This window comes from Protomyctophum bolini (assembly GCF_963924005.1).
Source record: "Protomyctophum bolini genome assembly, chromosome: 22".
Taxonomy (NCBI): domain Eukaryota; kingdom Metazoa; phylum Chordata; class Actinopteri; order Myctophiformes; family Myctophidae; genus Protomyctophum; species Protomyctophum bolini.
The window spans coordinates 28416829-28439741 of NC_137883.1; the positions used below are offsets into that span (position 1 = coordinate 28416829).

The 22913-nt window shown below is 41.5% G+C and overlaps 1 protein-coding gene across 1 annotated transcript; it reads right to left on the reverse strand.

The window, feature by feature from the left end:
- Positions 1 to 5625: 5625 nt before the first annotated feature.
- Positions 5626 to 16552, reverse strand: lhx3 (LIM homeobox 3; the record flags this gene model as incomplete). Its single annotated transcript, XM_080756549.1, has 6 exons — positions 5626 to 6059; positions 7554 to 7725; positions 9835 to 9986; positions 12756 to 12958; positions 13530 to 13701; positions 16453 to 16552. 6 exons carry the CDS (start codon positions 16550 to 16552, stop codon positions 5626 to 5628), a joined length of 1233 nt encoding a protein of 410 aa, XP_080612675.1.
- Positions 16553 to 22913: the final 6361 nt, after the last annotated feature.

The window sequence follows — 22913 nt, forward strand, 5'->3', positions numbered from 1 at the left end:
ATTGTTTAGACAGCTCTGGTCCATAGCTCTAATGCCTTTGCATTAGAGCTATGCTACTCTCGACCTCCTGCACTCGCATGAAATGCAGACGAGCCTCTCGACTGTAGTGAAAATAAAAATAAAGTTTTCGCTACTCACCAATACAAAGACGGCTTCCGTGATTAGAAAGCCTACTTTCTGCGGGGGAGTTGGCTGAAGTTCTCTAGATGATGATTAATTTAATTACGACGTTTTTATATTTAAATGAGATGAAGAATTCATGCAGTCACCACTCACTGTTGTAAACTCTAGTCTAAGTACTGGGTACTTAGAGTTTACAACACTCACCACCACACATATATCACTGCGAAGGGTGTTGCTACCGCCCCAGGTCGCCTTTACAAACTGCTGCGTAAGATAGGTGTGTGTAGGCGTCGGTGGCTCAGGGGCTGGATGGTAACCGCAAGGTTGCCAGTTCGAACCCGGGCGTGTCGAACCCCTAATTGCTCCTGATGTGCTGGTTGGTGCCTTGCATGGTTTCCGCTGCCGTCAGTGTGTGTGTGAATGTAATGCACAATCTATGTAAAGCGCCTTGGAAAAAGACGCTATATAAATGCACCATTTACCATTTAGGCTACAAAGGCTTTCGGGAAACGGGTTTGCTTCTAAATTACTTCATGCATTCAGTGTTCAGGTGTACTTCCTGACAACCTATTTTAAAGTCGTGGAAGGCTGGAACCCATTTTGATTGTTCGATCCTTGTAGCAGAGCTATGGTGAGAGAGAGAGAGAGGGAGCTGATTGTGATTTGTTTGTTGTATATTAAATAATATATTAAATATATTACCTAACACGTGTGCAACATTGATAGGCAGTAAAGAACAAAACATGGACAGTGACAGTGTTTGGTTAATGGTTACACTGACACACTCGGCCATGCATTGCGGCCTGGCGGAGACAAGAATTGTACCACATTATGTTATATTGAAAATGGGTGGAATAAAATGCTTTCCGCGCTGGAGTTGGCTGAAGTTCATGCGAACAGGACTTTAGCGAACAGGACCACAGAACAGAGCCACAATCACAGGATGGGCCACACAGGCTGGTGCACATCGTCAGAGAGGTGAGCATCCCTCCCTCTCCAGCATATAGAGCGTCGCAGTACCGCCATGCTGGAGTGACCCAGTGTGAGTGAGTGTCGAGTGGCTCGGTATTGGAATTTTACTATACCTTCCTTCACCAAAAGCCATTCCACCAGACTATGGAACATGCACTTCCCAGTCCCACTTGTCAGTCAACCATCAGACTGTTGAATGAATGCTGAGCCCCATGCTGCCATGTCAGTCTTAGTGACAGAGGTCAGGCATTATCATTTGATGTACTAGTGACTACTGGATATGAATATACAATAATCATTGCTGCTGGACCCCTAAATATGCTATTTGATATGTGCCGTTAGGTGTCTCTTACTTAATTGCACAAAAGAACAACAATTTCTCATCCAACAATATTCTATTCAAATGTTTTAAAAATACGTACCTTTTTCAAACCTAATGGAGCAGCAACAGAGGGCTGGTTGCTTAAAGTTTATATTCAAAGGATTCAAAGCATTTTGCACAATATTTTCACATGCGTGTGTGTGTGTGTGTGTGCGCGCGCTCGCACATGCAGAGAGAGGAAGAGAGAGATAGAGAGAGAGAGAGAGAGAGGGAGAGAGAGAGAGAGAGCAATGCACTGAAACACTGAAACATCAGCCCCCCATGTGAGGAATTTTTACTCAAAGTAATTATGCTAAGTGCTATGTCTGACAGTGCGTGTGTGGTATCCCTGTTTAATGCACCCATGGCTAGTTTCCCATGACTGAGATGCTGTGTGCTCATGCGATAATAGGCCTACTGGCTATTGTTGTCATCGTTGGGTGTAATTGAGCGATGTAATCCAGCCTTCAATTACTTGTTCGAATTTGGGATGATTCACCAGGTTTGAATGTGTCTGAATGTGAAATCCTGTTAGGCTGTTTGACAAGTGGTTCGGGGCCTTTTGAAACACTCTGTAACACTCTGTAAACACTCTGTATCACCCTAGATTGTTTTTTAGTTTGTTTTTTCAGAGGGAGCATGGGGTTTATGTGAGTGTATAGGGCAGTGTTTGGGTTCTCAACCTTTTAAGGCCGTGACCGTGACCCCCCAAAATAATCATATTTAAACTGGGACTGACAAGCCCTTGCAATTGTATGAGTTGAGGCTTTACATTCAGTTTGACTCGGTTCAACAGATATTGTGGAAATAGCGGATTTACAAGATCACAACCCCTCACAATGTGAGGACGGACGGACGGACACGTGACCACATACCCACCCATGCACCTAGTATCCACAAACATACACGTATATAAATGAGCATGCACGCACACACGCATGCACGCTCAAAGGCACTGTTTAATCTCTTTAATTGAACCTGACGTTGAATAACTAAACAAATGAGGAAATTCACAAGGGGCACCAGATACCTCTTCAGCTAATGGATTGAAGATTCCTATCCTGTCGGGCATTTGGGCAAACAAGTCCCAGTTATCTTTAAATCAACGACTTGTCTCTTCGTCTGCATCGCGTTTCGTTGCTAAAGGGCCGTTGAACTCCCGATACACTGTTGGTAGCTGGCCAGATGCTCAGTTTGCAGGCACGTGCAAACGCATCTTCTAATCTACTGGCTTCATGTTTCGTATTTTGAGATGATTATGGTGATGTAGGCCTACAGTATATAAGGCCCTAAGCAATGAAGACAGCTATAAGTATAGATAAGTAGAAATGCAGTCCAAAATGCATGTAAGAAATGTCGTCGATTTGTAATGAGGTGGTTGAAAAGGTCCTACACTAAGTATATGTACATTTTAAATTCCAGCTTCATCAGAAATTATGATGCTTAAAAAAAGTCTTTCTTCTAGTGAGCTTGTAGAAGCTATTTTCGATGTAATTGGAAGAATTATAATAATAACAACAAAAAGCATTTGTTTCAAATAGACATTTTGACAAACTCTCACTCTATGTAATGGTTTCACTATAGAGGGTATGCACGTGACATCATCATCTTACCCTGTATCCTTGACAATAAGCTGACAGGTGAAAGCATGGCAACAAGGGCGATCAAAAGACAAGATTCCTGGGCAGAATTTCCTCTTTTGTTAACAAAAGGGCTCTCAGGACTAGCTGGAGCACTCATACTGCTCATTTTTTACTATGCTTGCACATCCTGGTTCTCTAACATCTCAATGGCACAGAAGAATAAGCTCCAAATCTACCAAAACAAACTAATTCGACTTCTTCTAGGCCTGGGACCAATGACCCACCTATATGTAGAGCATCTGGATAGCATTGGCTGGCTCCAGTAGAAGACAGGGTCAAACAATTGAAAATGGGCCTGACATTCAAAATTGTACATGCAGCTATGCCCTCCATGCCCTCAGTGCCCATTTACTTGATTGATTACTTTAAAAAACAGCCACAAAACTAGAGGTAGCGTAAACAATGATCTGGTGCCACCCACTTACAAAATAAATATGGGTAAATTCACCTTCCGCATCACTGCTATTCAGGTGTGAAATGCCCTGCCCCCTTCCCTTAAAACAAGCAAATCACTGGCCTCCTTTAAAACAGACCTAAAATGTCACCTGTCAGCAGGTCAGTGGGAGAGGAGGTGACCAATTACTGTTTTAGATTCTGGTTCACGACTATATGTGTGAGTCCAAGGGGGTCCTTGGCATATATTTTCAAATGGGAAACCGCAGGCTAATGAGTATAATTTTGGGGGTCCTTGACATGAAAAGGTTTGGGAACCCCTGCTTTCAGTTACACCCTGCATCGTATCATTCTTATATTGTACTGGTGCTGCATGCGACATCTGATTGTGTTATATATCAAAACGAAAGAAGGTATACAACGTAAGAGGCAAATGCTCCATTTGGATTTAGCTGACAAATTAATTTATTAAAGACCTGCATCACTTAACCATGAATCATCATCATCATCAGAATAATAAATAAGACATAAAACAGCTTCCACATGAACAAACAAACAAACAAACAAACAAACACATACACCCAAGGTGTTGCAGCGATGCTTCCACTGGGTCATTTTAAAGGTTTCATGACATTAATTTTCATTAATTTTTATTTTTCGTTTTTCTTTTAGGTTTTATGACCTCAATTACACCCCCAAAACAAACCCTGAATTTTGAACATTCAGTGGATTTTCTGTGGTCTGGAGTTTTCTCTGGGGTTTGTAAGCCTTTTGAGCTGCAATGAAAACAGGCAAAACCGTAAAAACAGTGACATCTGCTGGCAAATCCCATTGACATAATATGAGATTTGCAGGCTGTGACATCACAAACAGCAGGAAAATCAGAGCACTTGTTTGAGCCAGAAAACCTCAGACCACAGAAAATCTACTGAATATTAAAAGTTCAATTTCTTTGGCTGCAATTGAGTTCAGAAAACCTAAAGAAAATTAAGAAAGATTACAAAAACTTTTTTTTTATGTCACAATCCCTTTAAGTAGAACAAAATGAACAAGATACATGTGAGAAGTGAGAACACACCAATGCATAGAAATACCTAGACCCCTAAGAGCCAGTTATAAGAGACGACATCTACAATTTTGCCCATATGTCTCTGTTCATGGATGTACAAAGTCCTCATAGCTGGGTTATTATTTTATGTCCAACAAGGGGGTTGTATAAAAATAAAGTCTCCATAATGATAAACTATTATATATATAGACATTTGGCAACAACCAGACACTTAAAGACTCTGAACTTTGAACCAAAGGTTGCTTCTGAACACTCAAATGGAGAGGGGGGGGGGGGGGGGGGGGTAGAGCGCTGAAGTCAACAGTGTAGTAGTTAGTGGTTATGCTTAATTTATACCTATAGTTTCACGGCGGTGTCACATGCCGAAAATGGGCGGATCTACAAGCTCACAAATGCCCAGGTCTACAATACGTGTAGCGATATGAATGTGTTGTGAGCTTGTCGATCTGCTGTTTTTTATGTGCGACACCAACTCGTATAGATCTACGAGTATAGCTAAGTATAAATCAGGCATCAGTTGTCTTAGTTGTTATCTCAACTTCAAAAAGCTTATAGCTGGATCTGAAAACGGAGTTTGTGGATTGATCTTGTCGACTTTACAAATGGCAACAATTACCATCCAAAGTTATTTTATACAGCTTTACTCATAGACCATTCTTTTCAGGTGAAGTGCTTTTTTTCCTCGCCACACATATTTCTCAGCAGCGTTATAGTCCTTCCGTCCAGTCCAAAAATGAACCTGATGTTCAGTCAGTTCAGATAATAACAAGGTGATCCAAAGACAGCAACCGTCCAGTCTTTTTCACCAGTGGTTCTCAAACTGTGGAACCAGATGGACCGTTACGGGTCCATTTGGTTCCATTTGTACACTCTCAGAGTTACAGACTTGTAAGGGTCCATTTGGCCCTATGGGTCCATGGAACCCACTTTGAGAACCACTGTTTTATCCATCACTGTGTGACTATCGAGTTTTTTTTTCATAGACCCCTCCCAAACAAGACATTAGAAGGGAAAAAAGAAAAAAAAAAGAAAAAACACATCTCCATTTCTTCGTAGTTGACCTATCAAAATTGCCCATGGTCCACTTCATCCAACCAAGAAGCAGGACTCGCAGGGAAGTCCGGGTAGCCTCCACTGCTGCCAGTGGAGAGGTCTGAGCTGGGACCATTTGTTCCCCCCATGTTGACCCTCAGTGCCGGGTTCATCCCCGGACCACTGCCTTGGGTCATTATCGATAGGCCAGAGTCGGGGTAGACCAGGCCGGATATGAGAGGCTGGTGCCTGGGCAGTGCCTGCATTGAGCCGGGGGACTGCGGAAGGCCGTACGGACTGCTAGACCGGATGTCGTGGAACTGGTCCTGGGAGGGCACGCCATGCTCCAGGGGGAAGGCTCCGTGGCCGTTGCCTCCCTGCCCCCGGCCTCCCATCACTGGAGAGGACTCACTCATGCCGCTGTAGATGCCGTTGGTATGACTCATCTCTGACATGGGTGGCTCGTCTGTATATAAGGAACAAACAATTAGTTACAATACTTAATCTACGTATATTAACCTACAGTACTATACTTAAAAGTTCTGCATAGTTGCTAATCTTTGATATAAAACTAGATACACCACATCGCGGTTGTATGCCTTCCAAATATCCATATCTGTCCAAAATATATATGTAGTAATCTATGTTTCTTCTTTTCCTTTTTTGAGTACCGGTAGTCTAATTCAGGGGTTCTCAACATTTTTGGCTGGGGACCCCCAGAATAATGCTTTGGCCATGTCTTGTGAAGAAATTCCCTCACTGCGCTCCTGAGATGTTACGGACAGACACACTATCCTAAGACCTCTAGAGGGTCACTATCATGTGAGGCAGGGGTGGGCAACTGTGACGATGGAGAGGGCCACTATATTTCCACACTCACTCCAGAGGGCCACTATATTTCCACACTCACTCCAGAGGGCCATTATATTTCCACACTCACTCCAGAGGGCCATTATATTTCCACACTCACTCCAGAGGGCCACATTGCTATATTACTGTCGTAGCAAAAAAGATCAGCTATATTTTTGCTATATTTGAATTTAAATCCTGAATATTTATTTAGCTATTTTTTAATTTGAATTTTATTTCAAAAGTAATTACTTGTAGTTATATGTTAACTAAATACAAATACATTGGACATAAAAAAAAGACAATAAGATTTTAATACTAGTAATTAGCTGAAATCAATAATATATCAATGTTCTGCATTATTATTATTATTTTCTTTTTTTTCCCACTAATTATATGCATTTTATTACGTTTATACTTTTCCAAAAAATACACTTCACCCCTTTTGCAACCAAATCTTATTTTAATATTTTGGGAGTGTTTTACTCATTGCTGGCTGTCTGAATAAAATAAAAATCATTATAATTTACATTATTGCTTATAGCTGCTTTAATCACACTTTTGTGACTGTTAATACAGTAAAATATTTGTGACACAGCCCTGTCAGTGACTGTTATGACTTCCAAAATGTCATCCTGTAGGCCGACAACTAATGTTTCCTATTTTCCCTGTCATTTCAGAACGTGAAGCTGACAAGGCGACATCTGTATCGAAGGTACGAACTCTATGCTGTTGCCGCTGCTGGGTGCTGTTAGCAGTGGAGGTTGGTAATGAACCTTTTGATTCCTGCTGCATGTTCTGCATTATTAACACATTTTTTGGTGTTTTGGTGTTTTGGTGTTTTTATGTTATGCTTTAGCTATTGAAAAATAGCAGAGGTGGCGCGCTACGAGCTTGTAGGTCTGCTATTTTTGAAAAATCGAAGAACCACTGACACAGAAACAGCTTTTTCAGAAAACTGTCATTTTCAAACAGACATTTTTAGAATCTGATCTGGGGTCAGAATGGGTTAAAGTGAAGGTGGCCCCCGGGCCGCCGGTTGCCCATGTATTGTAAGGTATGTACTGTACATACCTACTGTACATACTGTACATACAGGTACTGTACATACCTGTAAATGAGACCTCAGCGTCGCTGTCCACGCCCTCCTCCTGGATACTGTCCTTGTCTGATTTGGAACTCCCCCGGGATCTCTTCATGTTGCGAAAGTACTGCCCCCACCTCTGCCTGCCGGCGTCCTTCTTCAACCGCTTCTCTTTAGCTCGCCTGTTCTGGAACCACACCTGGAGAGGGACACGGCACAATGTCTGATTATTAGGCTGAGGGACTGGAGGGCCGTGAAGGTATTGCAGCATGGCCTCCTAAATCATTTGGTAAAAGCATTATGTGATATTTCTTTCTTTAGAATGAGTTTTCATTCTGATAGCGATAAATTTAAACTAAGTTCCATTGATCCAACCCGTAAAACACAATCGATTGAACATGAAAATAAACGTGCGTCGAAAATACAGCATTTGAGGTTTGAGCATTAGATGGCTCTGAAGTGCATTTTCATTTTTGATTCAATTCACATTATTGTGTTTGCCGTAGCAAAGTAGAAATAGAGAAATTACTCAAACAAAAATCTATTGTTTTTGTCATAGCTTCGAAGGAGTAGGCGAATCCTGATTTGATAGGTATCCATATGTATTCGTAATGCATTTTACTGTGGTCTGTATAAAATGCTTTGTAAATATAGCCCAGATGTTTTGCATCTGTAACATTCAAGCAACCCTCTCCCTGCTTTTGTTGCCCTTTCTCCTCCAGACATTGTATTGTATATAAGACAGTATGCATGGTGCTATTCTTCTAGTGCACCCACAGCACATTCAAGTATTAAAAAACATTAATTTTCAAGGACAATCTGGAGAATCTTGTTGATTCTAAAGAGATTGAAATGGTGAAAAGAAAGCCGTTGAGATCAGCGTTCCCTGCAGTAGATTTATCACACACGTAATTAACTTGGCGACAGCTACAAGTTGTCCTTAACCCCAGGATCAGTCGGGTTCCTTTCCTGTACCTCTTCTCACAGACCTGCTTGTGCGGCCATTGCTTTTAATTATTCCATTTCATCTACTATATGACCATTCTTTTAACCGCTTTAACCTTTCATACTTCATTCCCCCAGGGGCCTATTTGCTCCCCCCCCCCCCCTTTTTCCCATAGTCTACTACACCAAATCTCTTCAGCGAAAACAGCCAGTCCAGTCTGTACTGTATAAGCACACGCTGTGTCGCATATTTTTGCTAAATGTTCACCTACTGTATGTTATGACATGCCCAGAATAGGGATGCTATAGTATTCACGAGTTGACGTGTTTTTATTATTCAGAATTATATGACCATGGCATTCTCTGTTTGAAGTATAATTGTATCCAATGCTGGCCTATAAAGATCCGAGTATATGTTTTGTAAAATGTCAATGAAATCACAGGCTATTAGACTATAAAATGCTATTTCTTCATTATGGTTTAGCCAACATTGCAGGGACGTGCAGAGAGTGTTAGAGAGGAAGGGGCTGAAATCCCGTAAGAGGGCACAGAAATAGCGAAAATAGCAGATCTTGTAGATCAGCTATTTTCGGGGCGCAGCCCAGCACTCTTTATCTACTGGAGATGCAGGTGTAACGACATGGATTTCATGGAAATTAGTTCAACGCAAAATGCTGCGTTCAAGTTCAGGAGACAATTCTCCTGAATGCTGCCTTCCGGCATGGCATGGAAAGGAGTGGCATTTGCATTTATTTCACCATAGTAAATGCTGCATTCGTGGTCTGGAAAGGGCACTTGTGTTTTGCAGACGGGTAAAAGGGCAGGGGCTCAAGCCCCCTTTGATGTCTATGTGTGCACGTCCCTGCCAACTGCCTCACCAGCAAAGAAGCCGTTTTACATGATATGTTGCCCCAGATGAAGCCCCTTCACCCCTCGCCACCTCACTGAATAATGATCAGCATTTTAGCGGCTTCCACTTTTGTCCTTGCAAATAAAACAATATATATGGCCGGCACATAGTGAGCTACAGTGAGACGCTTTCACAGACAATATGCGAGGGACCCTCTTAGCATTGTTAACGAGCTTGCACTTACACCATTCTGACTTTCATTTTACTCCATCTAACCGTAAATCCGCCCAACATAGACATACACTCTTGCACGTGTATGTGCGACTGCGCGTGCATGTGTGTGTTTGCCCGCACGCACCCACACCCACACACACACACACACACACACACACACACACACACACACACACACACCTACTGCAGGCCACTTCAGACACTACTACCTTTTGATAATAATGAACTGGGGCCACTAATGGAATAGCCTTTAATGGAGAATAGAATAATGTACTTTACCTGCACAACGCGCATATCCAGGCCCGTCTCTGATGAGAGCTGCTCCCGGACGTGGCGAGCGGGCTTGGGGGAGTTATTGTAGGCATTTTTCAGGGTCTCCAGTTGCTTGGCTGTGATGGTCGTTCGCGGCCTTTTTGCAGTTGAATCTGCTTCTGAAAGGTAAATAAATGGCAAGGACGCTGGTTGAGAAATGTTATCTTGCAGGAATGGAATGTTTTTAGGTACGTAGCGCTAAATGTAAATATTCTAATAGTTGGTAAATACAACAGTTACAGTGAAATGCATTACAAATAAGACAATGATCTATAAGCCTTTTTTTTTTTTTCAAGAACCCACTGTTTGATATGCGTTATTAGGCCTTGGACCACCATTTAGTAACGATTTTAGGTCTGGATCCCAATACTGCCGTCTTAATTTAGCAGATCTGTAAGGGTCCATTTGGTCAATGGTTCCTAACTATCAGTCATTTAGCTGGGGACCCCCTGGAACAAGGTTGCTTGACCCCACATTGAGAACCATGCAGTGCATTAGGAGACTTAAAACTCTCTTTTGTCTAATAACTAAAACTTAATTCAGTAGAGATGTATGTAATTGCTTCTCGTCGGTGCATTTGTTGGCCAATGAAGCAATTACATCAGAAAATGTATAAGACCATCCCCCAAATGGATGCTGCCCCACATAATTGCGCTCCTCATTAGTAAAATAAACGTGTGTGTTTTTCTTGAAAAGTGGCGTTAACTCGTTGCATAAATCAGCACTCGGCGTGGGGCAGTAAATCCAAACAAACAGATGGGCTAGAGATAAAACCTGACCAAAGCCCTGCACGGTGTGTTATATCACCACAAGAGTCTACAGGGATTTCGCAGTGTTTGTTAATCAACATGCTTTTTCAATGCAATTATTGATTATATGGCTAAACGATATACGTTTGATTGAAGTTTTGAATCTTGCATGGCGTTGTTATTGTTTAAATTAGGGGTCTGATTACATTTTTTTATAATTGCAACTTGTAGGCTATGTATGGCTATATATCATGAATCTGGAGTAGGCTACCGTATATGTTCCATGCATACTGTACACTTCTCACTCATAATTTAATCTTCAGGGGCATATATATATTTACCAGCACGGTGATGCAATTTCTAGTGAAATTGACACTGTATACATGCAAACAAAATATCACCCAATACATATTCTATTGAATAACAAATAAAATATGCAAAATATAGTGCATTATATAGGCTTGAAAGAGATTTGCATTAATGCATTATATTGTGTGTGTGTGTGTGTGTGTGTGTGTGTGTGTGTGTGTGTGTGTGCACGCGCGTGTGCGCGTGCGTTTATGCGTGTGTAGGTGCGTGCATGTGTGTATATATATTTGTATACTGTACTGTATGATGAACACCTAATGAATTTTATTTCACCTCACTGCTATTATTTTTTTCAATAATAATAATAATAATTAAGAGTCCATTGACTTGGAAGGCTATGTGTGGTTTGGTAATAATAGAGCCAAGCCAAGCATATAGGAATGTTCTAACAATCAACATGGTGCAGATTAAACCAATTAACCTTTTTAGGCTCTATACCTGTGCTCATGCATATAGCAAATTCAGTTTATATCTTTCAAACACCTGCAGTCTCGGTAGCAGTATAGCCACACACACACACACACACACACACACACACACACACACACACACACACACACACACACACACACACACACAGAGAGAGAGGGGGGGGAGCACATCCGCTCGTATAAGCTCATCGAGTCGTCATTTCAAGTGTGAGTTCCATGTCCATGGTTATGCAGGTTGCTATCGATTGGTCCCCCCCAACGATGCAATTAGCGCAGCTGGGTCAAGGTTTATGGCTGACCTCATTGTCACATCAAATTCACAACTCAAAGCAGCTGCTTGATAATGCGTAAAAAACACCTGTGGTGGAACGTATAGACTTATAGTAGGCCTATATAGCCTAGCCTAGCTGCCTAGCCTATAGGCCTACAGCCACAGTAGGCTACACACACTCACACAGTCACAGTGTGGTCACACACACGTGTATTGTATATAGCCCAATGGAACTGATTGGGTTCTCCGTCTTATTATCAGCAAGAAGGCAGGCATCATATAGGCCTATACGGAACATTGTATAGACCTGTATAGGTGTTGTGCAGTATATAGGCCTATCGTTGTTACATGATATGCAATGTCACAGCAATAATGATGATGCATTATTAATAGAACCACTGGTTCTTAACGTAGGGGTCCGGGGACTCCCACGGGGTCCTTAGTGGTGTTCCAGGGAGTCCCCCGATAAATGATTCATGTAAACTCCGTCAAATGGAACCACATTTGGTTTCATGTTTGTAGGCCTATAGGCTATAGGCCTACACAGCACTTGGAGTTAAATTAATTAACGCCGATTTTTCTTTTACAATGTCTAGCCCTGACAATCGTATCAAATGGGGGTCCGTGGCCTATAATGCGTAATGCGTAAAACTGAAATATTTGAAATGTATAGTTGAAAAGAAAATTCAGATACATTTATTTGGTGTATCCTTCCTGACATGCAAATGTTTGACAACTGTTTAAACAATAATACAAAAATTGAAGCATGACCGGGGAACAGTGGTGCTGAGGTGAGCCCCTCCTTATAGCAAAATGTTAATTTTTACAAGCAAAATTTTATTTTAGTTTTAGTCAGTCTCTTATAGTTGAATATTCCATTTAGTTCTAGTCACATTTTAGTCACCTGGAATGTTTTAGTGTTAGTTTTTAGTCGACTAAATATATTTGATTTTAGTCGACATATAGTTTTAGTATTTAGTGTTCTGCAGTGAAATCAACGAACTTTTTTTTTGTCATAGTCGAGTAAATCAACAGTGCAGTGCTCCTTTAGCCTCATTAATATTCTACCTCTCTGTTTGGCGGTCTCATAGTCGGCCTTGCAGACCAGCCTGCTGTCCTCCATCAGGTAGTACTCGTCCCCCGTGGCCAGCTGCCTCTTGCACACGACGCACGCGAAGCAGTGCAGGTGGTACACGAAGTCCTGGGCTCTCCTCACCACCTGCGTGGGCGGGATTCCCTGTTGACATGCGGCGCATTTGGTCCCAAATCTCCTTTTGGGAAAAGATTTAAAAAAGAGAGAGAGAGGCCGATATGATCAATCCTCTTTCCATGTCACACTCTCTCGGACGTGTATAGGCCTATATATCATCAACATGCAGGCAAATAAAAAACAGACCTAATTTAGTCATATAGGGGAGAGCCAGGACGGTTGACGCCCATTTTACTAATTCCCTCCCTGCACAGAGATTAATTAATTTCAAGTAGCCTAACCAAACTTTTTTGTGAACAAGATAGCCTAAGTGTAGCCTAGATTTTATTTTATTTTTTTCGAGACGGTATAGCTCTGAAAATACATTTTCAGGTGGGTCGCGATTTGTATCCAATCGGGAGAGAGAATTAAGTTCAGTCAATCAGTTTCAGTGTAATTTCAATTGGTCAGTTATTTGTGTCATGGTAACTTTCAATTCCACTTACTACTACTAATAATAATCCCGACCTGAAAATGCATTTTCTGTATAGCAATGATTATAGGCCACTATCACAATAAGCACCATATAACAACAACAAATATCACTTCTCGTCTGGACATTTATAGTAAATACACTGGGTTTTTATACTCACTTGAAGAAATCCTCTTTGCAGTAGACGCTGTCGCCTCGACTGAAACACTTGTCCGCCAACTGGGACTGGCAGTCGCTGCATTTCAGGCACTTACTGTGCCAGTGGCGATCCAGCACCTTGAGGATGAAGCGGTCCACGATGTGTTGGTTGCAGCCGGCACACACAGGGATCTCTGGAGGACACATTTGGATGGGGGACAGCCATCACAACACATGTAGTTTCTGTCACCGCAAATTCTTAACCTAAACACAAACGTGAAATACATTTATATATCAGCACGGAACGTAGATGTTTTTATTTTAATTTTATTATAGGCCTATTATTATATTTTTTTTTTGTGAATCTCCGGTTCCTTTTATTTTTCTTTCTTTCTTTCTTTCTTTCTTTCTTGTATACGATTTTAATGTAATATAAACAGTCTAGTTTTTGATCGAATATGCAGGCTAATTGGCTATAGGCCTATATTACTCAAATCAGTGTATATTTGCTTGCGAATATAGGCTAATCTTAGGCTATACACTTCAATAAGCTGTTGCGTTTTATTTTCTAAAATAAACGGAAACTGTTTCTTGACATCGTCAATCGTATATAAAACACAATCATTACATATTTGTTAATATAGAAGATTATATATGCCAGATCGTCCCCCTAATTAATTCAAACACCACCATCATCATCACCATTGATTAAAAAAAACACAGCAACGTCAAAATTCGGGGGTCCTTGACATGAAAAAGGAAAGGCCAACAAGGCCCAACATGGCTAAGGATTATACATGCAGGCCAATAATGCTCCCTAATGGCATGCAGTGAAGACCCCGTTACAGTGTTAGCATGACGTCACCCTATGCCACCGTCAGATACAGTAAACATGAGACATGCACATCTGACGTCATAAATGTCACCACAGTTGAGTAGGCACCTAATTTAAATTGGCTATTTTTTTTCTTCAAAAAGGTATATATGCATATTTATGACTGATGGTTCGTATAGCAATTGTAGAAATATTTGGCCTAAAATGCATTCAAAATGTAAAATGTTACAGTTCCCATCCCACTTTATATATGCAATGCATCATAATAAACACATCATTATGGGTGATGTGTAATAATAAGAACACATGCTGCAAGCGCGCGTGCAGAGCAGTGCAGGTATATAAGCTTATTATACAACAGGCAAGAAAATATAGGCCCCAAGATCCGTGTGGTTGGTTTGCTCACAGTAAAATCCTTAGTTATAATTTAATAGTGAAATGGATCCCCCCCCCCCCCCCCCCCCCACACACACACACACACACACACACACACACACACTGAATGGCTACAGCAAAATAGGATTTAAAGGATTATTCAGGTATGTTTTTGCCACAAATGCGATATAGTTATTATCCTATATATATTTGAGATTATAGAAATATACTGTGCTTATAGTTTGCTGATGAAATAGCTGAAATTAAATAGAGGTATATAGGCTATACCCTTTTAAAGTAGACCAAGGGGTCTTAATGCTGTTATTATTATTTTTTATTTTTTATTACCCAACAACAAAAGTTCCCTGCATGTTCCGTATAGGTCACAAATTAAGACTTGAAGAGGCAGAGAGAGAGAGAGAGAGAGAGAGAGCTATCGACACCCAAAATACAATATTGCAGTCGGTAGATATAGATAGATAGATAGATAGATAGATAGATGATAGCCTATATATAACCATATCGTATTTTGTGAATATGACAGCCTGCTTTACATAAATACACAAGTTCAGTGCAAAGCTGCAAAATGAATGCTCTTTCGGTTTGACTTTGTTGAATACGTGTTACATAAAGTGTAACGTCTATTAGCCTCAAGTCTATTACATCAACAGCACTCTAAACAGCAGCTAAGATGTTGCCATTCTGCTCCATGACTAATTAAACAGTCCGCACCACTTCGTATTACATCCGTCTAAGGAATCACATTCCTATTGTTCGTTTGTTGACAATTGATGAAACATTAATGCAGCATTTCTCCTGGCGCCATACACGCATGAAGCAATGCACAAGAGAGACGTGGCGATGGGGACGAGCCACGTCACGAACAGGTGCATCCATGCAGGCCATTATTAATTCAATAGGTTCCGTAAAACTAGAATGCCAGAGGTCCTATACTGTACTGTCTCACGCCACATGCACAGTCCAAGGTGTGCAAGCCATTTACTAAACTTGTACTTTAATATTACAATTGCCTATATTATAATAAACTGTCCAGTTTGATGCGTAAATTCAGAGAGGTATAATGGAGTTAGATCATCAGCCAGACTGACCAAATGATGGGCCTCAGTTGTGCGTTTATATCTCGAATATTGACCCAGAATATACCGTAACGTGTTTCTGTTTCTGAGGTTAGCCAATTAAATGGTGTTTCAAGTGTGCCATATAAGGCTCAGACAAATCCAGTTTTAGGTCCTCATGCGTAAAAGTTGTTTTGCCTGCATGCTATAATAGTCCAAGACCAACGAGACTGAATAGCCATTTGGCTGCATATATGCTTCAAGTCTACATAATGACAGCTATTGACAGTCGCACAGGAGAGAGAAGAAACGAAAATACTCGGAAAAAGACAAGAAAAGAAAAAGAAAGCAGGCCTTTATATAGGCTAAAGCAACATCATTAAAAAATATATTCCGCTGCATTCGGGAGAAAAGGTGTTGGAACGAATTGTGACTCCGTGTAGTATAGGCTATTTTATCAACAACTGTCAGTTACATTGAAAAATATCTTCAATATCTATATAGGCCTAAATGTTTAGCAGGCGCTGTAATGGGGACAGATATAGCCTTCTTCTGCTAGACCTATATAATTCCATATATCGTTTGGTTAACATATTTTTGTCAACATAATGTTCCATATATATCCCTTTAACAGTCCCGCGCGACACATTTGAAATTACCTTTTCGTAGCTCTTCGCTCTGCGCCAATAATGCCAGAAGCATCTCCGTGTTAGTGCAGGGTGGCCCCTTCGGAGAGTTCCGTCCACTAAGTCCATCCATCGCTCATGACTCGCGCTATCGGAACCCTGGCGCGTGCGGTGCGTGCGTGCGGTGTATATAAATGTGTATGCTAATGTTTATAGCACATGCTGGGCCGTTATGTGCTCCTCCACAACACACGCATTATAGGCCACACACACCCACACACGATTTCACAAGGAGAACCCCACATGTACGAAGTGTGTGCGCTTGTCTGTATGTATGTGCCCGTGTTCGCTTTATCTCTTTCTTTCGGCGTGTTGAGTTCTGCGCAGGATTATGGCGCGCGCCGTTTCCCTGACGACAAGGAGTGAGATAGATCATCACCTACCTACCTATACCACCATGCAGGTTGCCACTTGGAAACAAGGAGTGTGTGTGTGTGTGTGTGTGTGTGTGTGTGTGTGTGTGTGTGTGTGTGTGTGTGTGTGTGTGTGTGTGTGTGTGTGTGTGTGTGTGTGTGTGTGTGCGTGTGCGTGTGTGTGTGTGTGTGTGTTGATCAGAATCGTCCTTTCTCCTTTATACTCTCATTTTAGTTTCATTTTAATGGACTTTTAAATATGAAGTTTTACCAACGTGCATTCATCATTTCTCACATTGCTTTGTACCGTAAGGGCAGGCTATATACACCGGATCCCAATATACTTTAATTTAACAAATAGTCTATATGATTATTTGCAGGTCGTTTAACGTAAAGCCATATAGTCCTGATAGTTTAGAACTTTAGACTTATTGATTTTTACAAATAAATTGCACTCGTTCTGCTTGTCGTTTTTATGACTTTGTGTGGGGGTTGTACTTGTAGGCCTACTGAAAGTATAAATAACCACGTTTTACTATATGGTCTCAGATGGGATTTGAGAAGACGGATTGAAGAACATGGTTTATTCCTTCAGTAATGGAATAAACTATATATAGGCTATTGATGTAGGTCTTTTCTTTTACCTTTTTAAAAACCATGCATAGACTATGTTGACTATATGAAACATATTGTAAAGAAGTTAATAGAACTCACTGATATTTTTCAAGTGATGCATTTGGATCTATTTTTCTTTCACAGGTTCTAAGTGCCCCAGATACATCTTTAAGCAAATTATTATTATTGTTATTGCTTATTACTGCAGCAAGCTCTTATCGGGGGGCACAGACAAAAAATATATAGACCTAGATATATTTCTCAAAGTAAATTGAGATGTTGACATACGGATATTTTGCGCGCAAGAAAGAGAGAGAGAGAGACTCGTATCAAGTGTGTTCCCAGAGACAAGTGTTTATTTAGGTGAGAGATTGGCCCTTCAATAACATGTTGATCGAGCTGAACACCAGATGAATTTTATTGACACTGATCTTTGGCACAAAAGAGCGCCTTGGGAAATCACCGGTAGTGCCACGCGGCCGCCCCGGAGCCCTGATGAATCTAAAATCAATGTCCCGTTCGCCTAGGTATTTCTACAGTATAGGCCTGTATACGAACGACGTATTTGGTGAAAGGTGTGTGTGTGTGTGTGTGTGTGTGTGTGTGTGTGTGTGTGTGTGTGTGTGTGTGTGTGTGTGTGTGTGTGTGTGTGGGTGTGTGGGTGTGGGTGTATGGGGGGCTCCCCAGGTTTCCCCCCTTACACTTTTCAGTTTTATAATATGTTTTATGCCTTATTGATCGCTCACTTTTGAAGGGCGAGCTCGACACTGTCGACAGTAATGGGGAAACACACGGCGATAAAATGACCATCAAAGTAATGGTCACTGGTCAGTCAAGACTACTCAACCCGGCCATCACATTCAACGCCATCTTTTTTTTTTAATGCAGGTGGAAATTTGTTTGAATCTAAAAACTGGAAAAAAAAATTAAAGTTCCACCTGACAGAGGTGTTTGGCTGTTTCCTTAATTATATATGCCACACCATGCAGCAATAGCTAAATAATTATAGCCGCCATGCAACCGCGTAATACATTTCTAAGGCGATTTCTTTCCCCATTTTTTTCCTACTTTTGTTTTATGACCCCAAATATTTTCGCGTTATTCTGAGTGAATATCACTTCATGAAGTTCATGCCATGGATAAGAAAACGAAGAGCATCGTAAACCGACAGGCATACTGGCTGCCTGTCTCCCACGCATCATGCTCCATTGTTTGTCTCCACCCCGGTGCCCCATGCACCTGTCGAGAGGGAACGTGACACCTGTTGAGCATTTTGTCCCGGTAGACTCGGGGTTAGCCTGCCCTGCAGCCCTGTAGTGCACTTCTCAAACCTTTTCATGTAAACAAAGGGGGAAAAAAGGACACCTAAACGAATTTGTATAGGCCTTTTGGTTGGCCGCGGACCCCCATCTGAAAGATTTTGTGCATATGCAATATTTTCAAAAAGATTGCCTCCCCCCCCCCCCCCCCCCCCCCCACACACATTTTGTTTTTCTTTGGGTTTTTTTCTTCATATTACTCTTATTTTTTTGAAGAGCAGATCAATAAGATTATAAAACTCCTCGCATCGACAAAATATATATTTTGATGCTATAATCACTCATTTTTCTGCATGGGGACCCCCTGAAGGACCCCTATAGGGGGGGGGGGTCCCCGGGCACCACTTTAAGGACCGCATGCTTTATGTATAGAGGCCGTAAAACGGGCTCCGGTGGCTCTCTCATGCACGGTGGTGACTACCATGAGCGCTGCATGGTGTGAGATGACAGCAGGCGCATAACATCTGTTAGCATGATTCCCAACAATAAGAACTCATTACGTATTCATAACGTCTCCTGCACGCACTCATGGACAAATAAATAGCCGCAAAAGATTCAACAAGCATGATGAATACAATACATACGGTCCAATATTGTTTTCTTTTTTCTTTTGCTGGATTATCGCGCGTATAATGGCTTAATAGCGCGTATATATAGGCTATTTTTCGCAAGTCGATGACTGTCAGTTTTGAACAGAAGCTTTTTTTTAATATAACCGAAATAAATATTCTTATATATCTATATCTGAGGTGCACAAAAAATATGTGTTGTATAGTGAACAGAAAACAATTATCCAAACCATGATGTCACACTTGCTGTCATTAAAAACGGAGGACCCCTGCCTCAACCCCCCGCTGTGCTGATTTGCTATATATTATCACCCCTATTTCATGCCTAATTATGGCCTATTAGCCTACTGACCACCATGTCTACACCTATAAACGAATATCTCCTATATCTGTACATATTGGCTGTAAATCCGTAAACAGATTGGTCACATATATCGCTATATATAGGCTATATTGAATAAGTAAAATTTGCTCTTACCTTGTCCAGAGTTATATCGGGAGTAATTTCCTGCATTTTGACAGCTTGACCCTGGGTGTTCAAGCAGCATTTTGATGATGGAGGACAGGTTACCTGCTGCTCTCGGCAACGGAACAGCGTGAAAAGGACCCGCGTCTCGATCTGATCTGTGCACTGCTTGCACGTCTTTAAAGACATATACTAGTATAAAAACCGCGTCATCCGACTGTATAAGCTTTCATCTGAACAGCCTTTATACACGAAAAGCGCGTTGGTTTCGTTGGTATTATCAGTTGAATAATTGTAACGCCTGCGGGTGTTTGGAAGGACGTCTGCTGCTCTGCACTGTCGACCTATATTCCTGCGTCGGTCACCGCCGCGTGTGCACTGGAACTTTACAACGCATGCAGCAAGTTGCTGTTTGATTCCGTGTTTGTTGTTGGCAGGCTGTGGGTGGGTGAGGTATGGTATATGGTAGGGGGGGGGTGGTGGCTAGTGGGATAATAGATATCTGACCATTAGTGGCGTCAGCTGACCTTTTTCTTTTTGTTTTTTTGCATAACAAAAGTAACAGCTCGAGCCGAGATGCCTGGCGATGCGCGCGTGGTGGAGCGTCGACTCTGTCCAGGGTGCTGAAAGGGGAGTTTCTGTAGGCGTGTGGTTCGTGTACTATACCCCCCCCCCCCCGACACACACACACACACACACACACACACACACACACACACACACACACACACACCCCTCGCACACGCCTTAATTCGCGCTCCCTCCTCCTTGGCAAATATCCATGTATAGAGAGGTGCACGTGTCCATCTTTTTAAGGCGCACAATGGCGCAATTGGAACTTCGCCGTCGGGCCCATTGTTGTCGTCCGTTTCCATTGCGGTGACCCCCTCTTTTGTTTGGTTTAAGAATGGACCACCGACCACAATAAGGGGGACACAAGTGGCCGGAGCGTCATTGTTCCACTTACTTACCGTTGTGTTACGCAGGCTGTTGTCGTCGGTGGCGCATGCACTGAGGGAAAAAAAAAGTTCACCGTTCTATCTCAAGAGACGCCTAGTTTGCGCCTTCAAGACATTTTGTATAGGTTTTTGAGGGGCCTTATGCAGCTTTTTGTGTGTGTGTGTGTGTGTGTGTGTGTGTGTGTGTGTGTGTGTGTGTGCGCGCGCGTGCGTGCGTGCGTACGTACACAAACATTAAATGCCATTGAAAATTAATGGCCATTTTTGAGTGTTTATGTAAACACAAACAAATTGAAGACAAAGGTGAGGAAATTCTAATTCGCTGGAATGAGATGATGTATGATGAATGATGTACTCACCGTCACACGGGTGTGATTTTTACTTGGCTATAGTCAGTCTGAATCAGAATATATGCATATTTCAAGTCAAAGTAGGCTATAGTAAGCAAGTACCGAATAGCTTGTTTAAAATAATGATGATGATAATAATAATCAATATACTGAATATAAGACGACTCTGATTATAAGGCACCATTTTTCCAAGACTTAAAAATAACATGGAATGTCAAATAGTCTAGTCCCTGATTACAACGACCCTGTTTTTAGGATATTTCCATTGAAAAAAAAAAAAAAACATATTCAGGCCAATAGGGTAATAATATATAAAATAAACGTATTGTGGCTAAATGACGTTAAATGGTTCATCAGCAAATCTTGAAATGTCTCACTCACTCACTCACCGATCAACTTTAATTTTTCCTTTCAAAAATATGTTTTTCCACTTTCCCCCAAAGGCTCAGTTTCTGAAACAACTCTGCATGCTTACCGACCTATAGGCGCTATACCTTTGACCCTATGCCAATTAACACCCTTACGCCCCTATCCTCTGACCTGGACGGACCTTCAGCTTTGATTCAATTTTACTCGCCCAGCACGCCGGCACACAAGTGGCCTTAAGTCAATTAGGACTAGCTATCCATTCATTAGTCCACACAGGGCAATTAGGCCTCTTAAACTTAACCCCAAACCAAACAGCTTTCTGAAATTGCATTTGCTAATGCCTTGATGGTGTTAATTTAAAAAAATCACACCATCAGACACCTGATTTTATGTGTAGTGTGTACCCAATTTGTTATCATTTGGTCCATCCATCCAGCCATCCATCCATTTAACCACTTTCAAACTATATTCTGGAGGGTATGTGTGTAGGCAAACATTCAGCAAAAATAGTCTATCTATAAGCCCAGTCAACAAAGTGTATGGGGTTTAAGTGGTTAGATACTGAGATGTTACCAGAGTATTAGCCAATGGATGCTTGTTTTCCTCACAGAAGTGAGTTTCTGTATTGTGAAGTAATCCCTGGGTCAACAAGTCACTTTGATCTCTTCATGCAGATTAAAGGAGGAGGGTTTGTAAATGTGGGAAGGAGCTGTGCTGCGTAACTAGGATTCTAAAGCCTACCGCCGCCAAAGGAGCTTAGGTCTGCTGCATAACAACAGACTATATAAGCCTGGGCTACTGTATAAAGAGCTGTTTTCCTCCTTTCATCCCATATCAAGCAGTGCCTTTTCAGATTGTCTAAATATATATAGGCCTATCTATAATGTATACAGTAGCTACTCCACCGAAGGACAAAATATAAACCAGGCTTTATCATGCATAATAATAACTATGCCATGATCATATAACCATTTCCCCCTATTATTATTACATATATTAATATGAATTAATATTAATATTATTGCTATATAGGACTAACAACAAAATCATTGATCCTGTAATTTTCTATAATATAAAGCAAACATTTTCATGTCAAGGACCCCCAAATTGATATGGATTTGACCACAGACTCTTTGTGCCAGGCGCCCCCCCCCCCCCCCCCCCCCATAAGATTTGTGTTGTTAAAAGTTATATGTTAAGACAATCAAATAAAAACAGATCTACTTGCTCACAACGCATTGCATCACAATGCATTATGTACGTTTGTAGATCGGCTATTTTCTAATAGCCAAAGTATAAAATACAGAAAAGTGGTTAAAGTGATTTCGATGCATGGGTTGACACATTTAGCTGCATGGCGACCGCCTGGAACCCCTTCAAGGACCCCTGAGGGTCCCCGGACCCCACTTCAATAACCACTACTCCAAACTACAG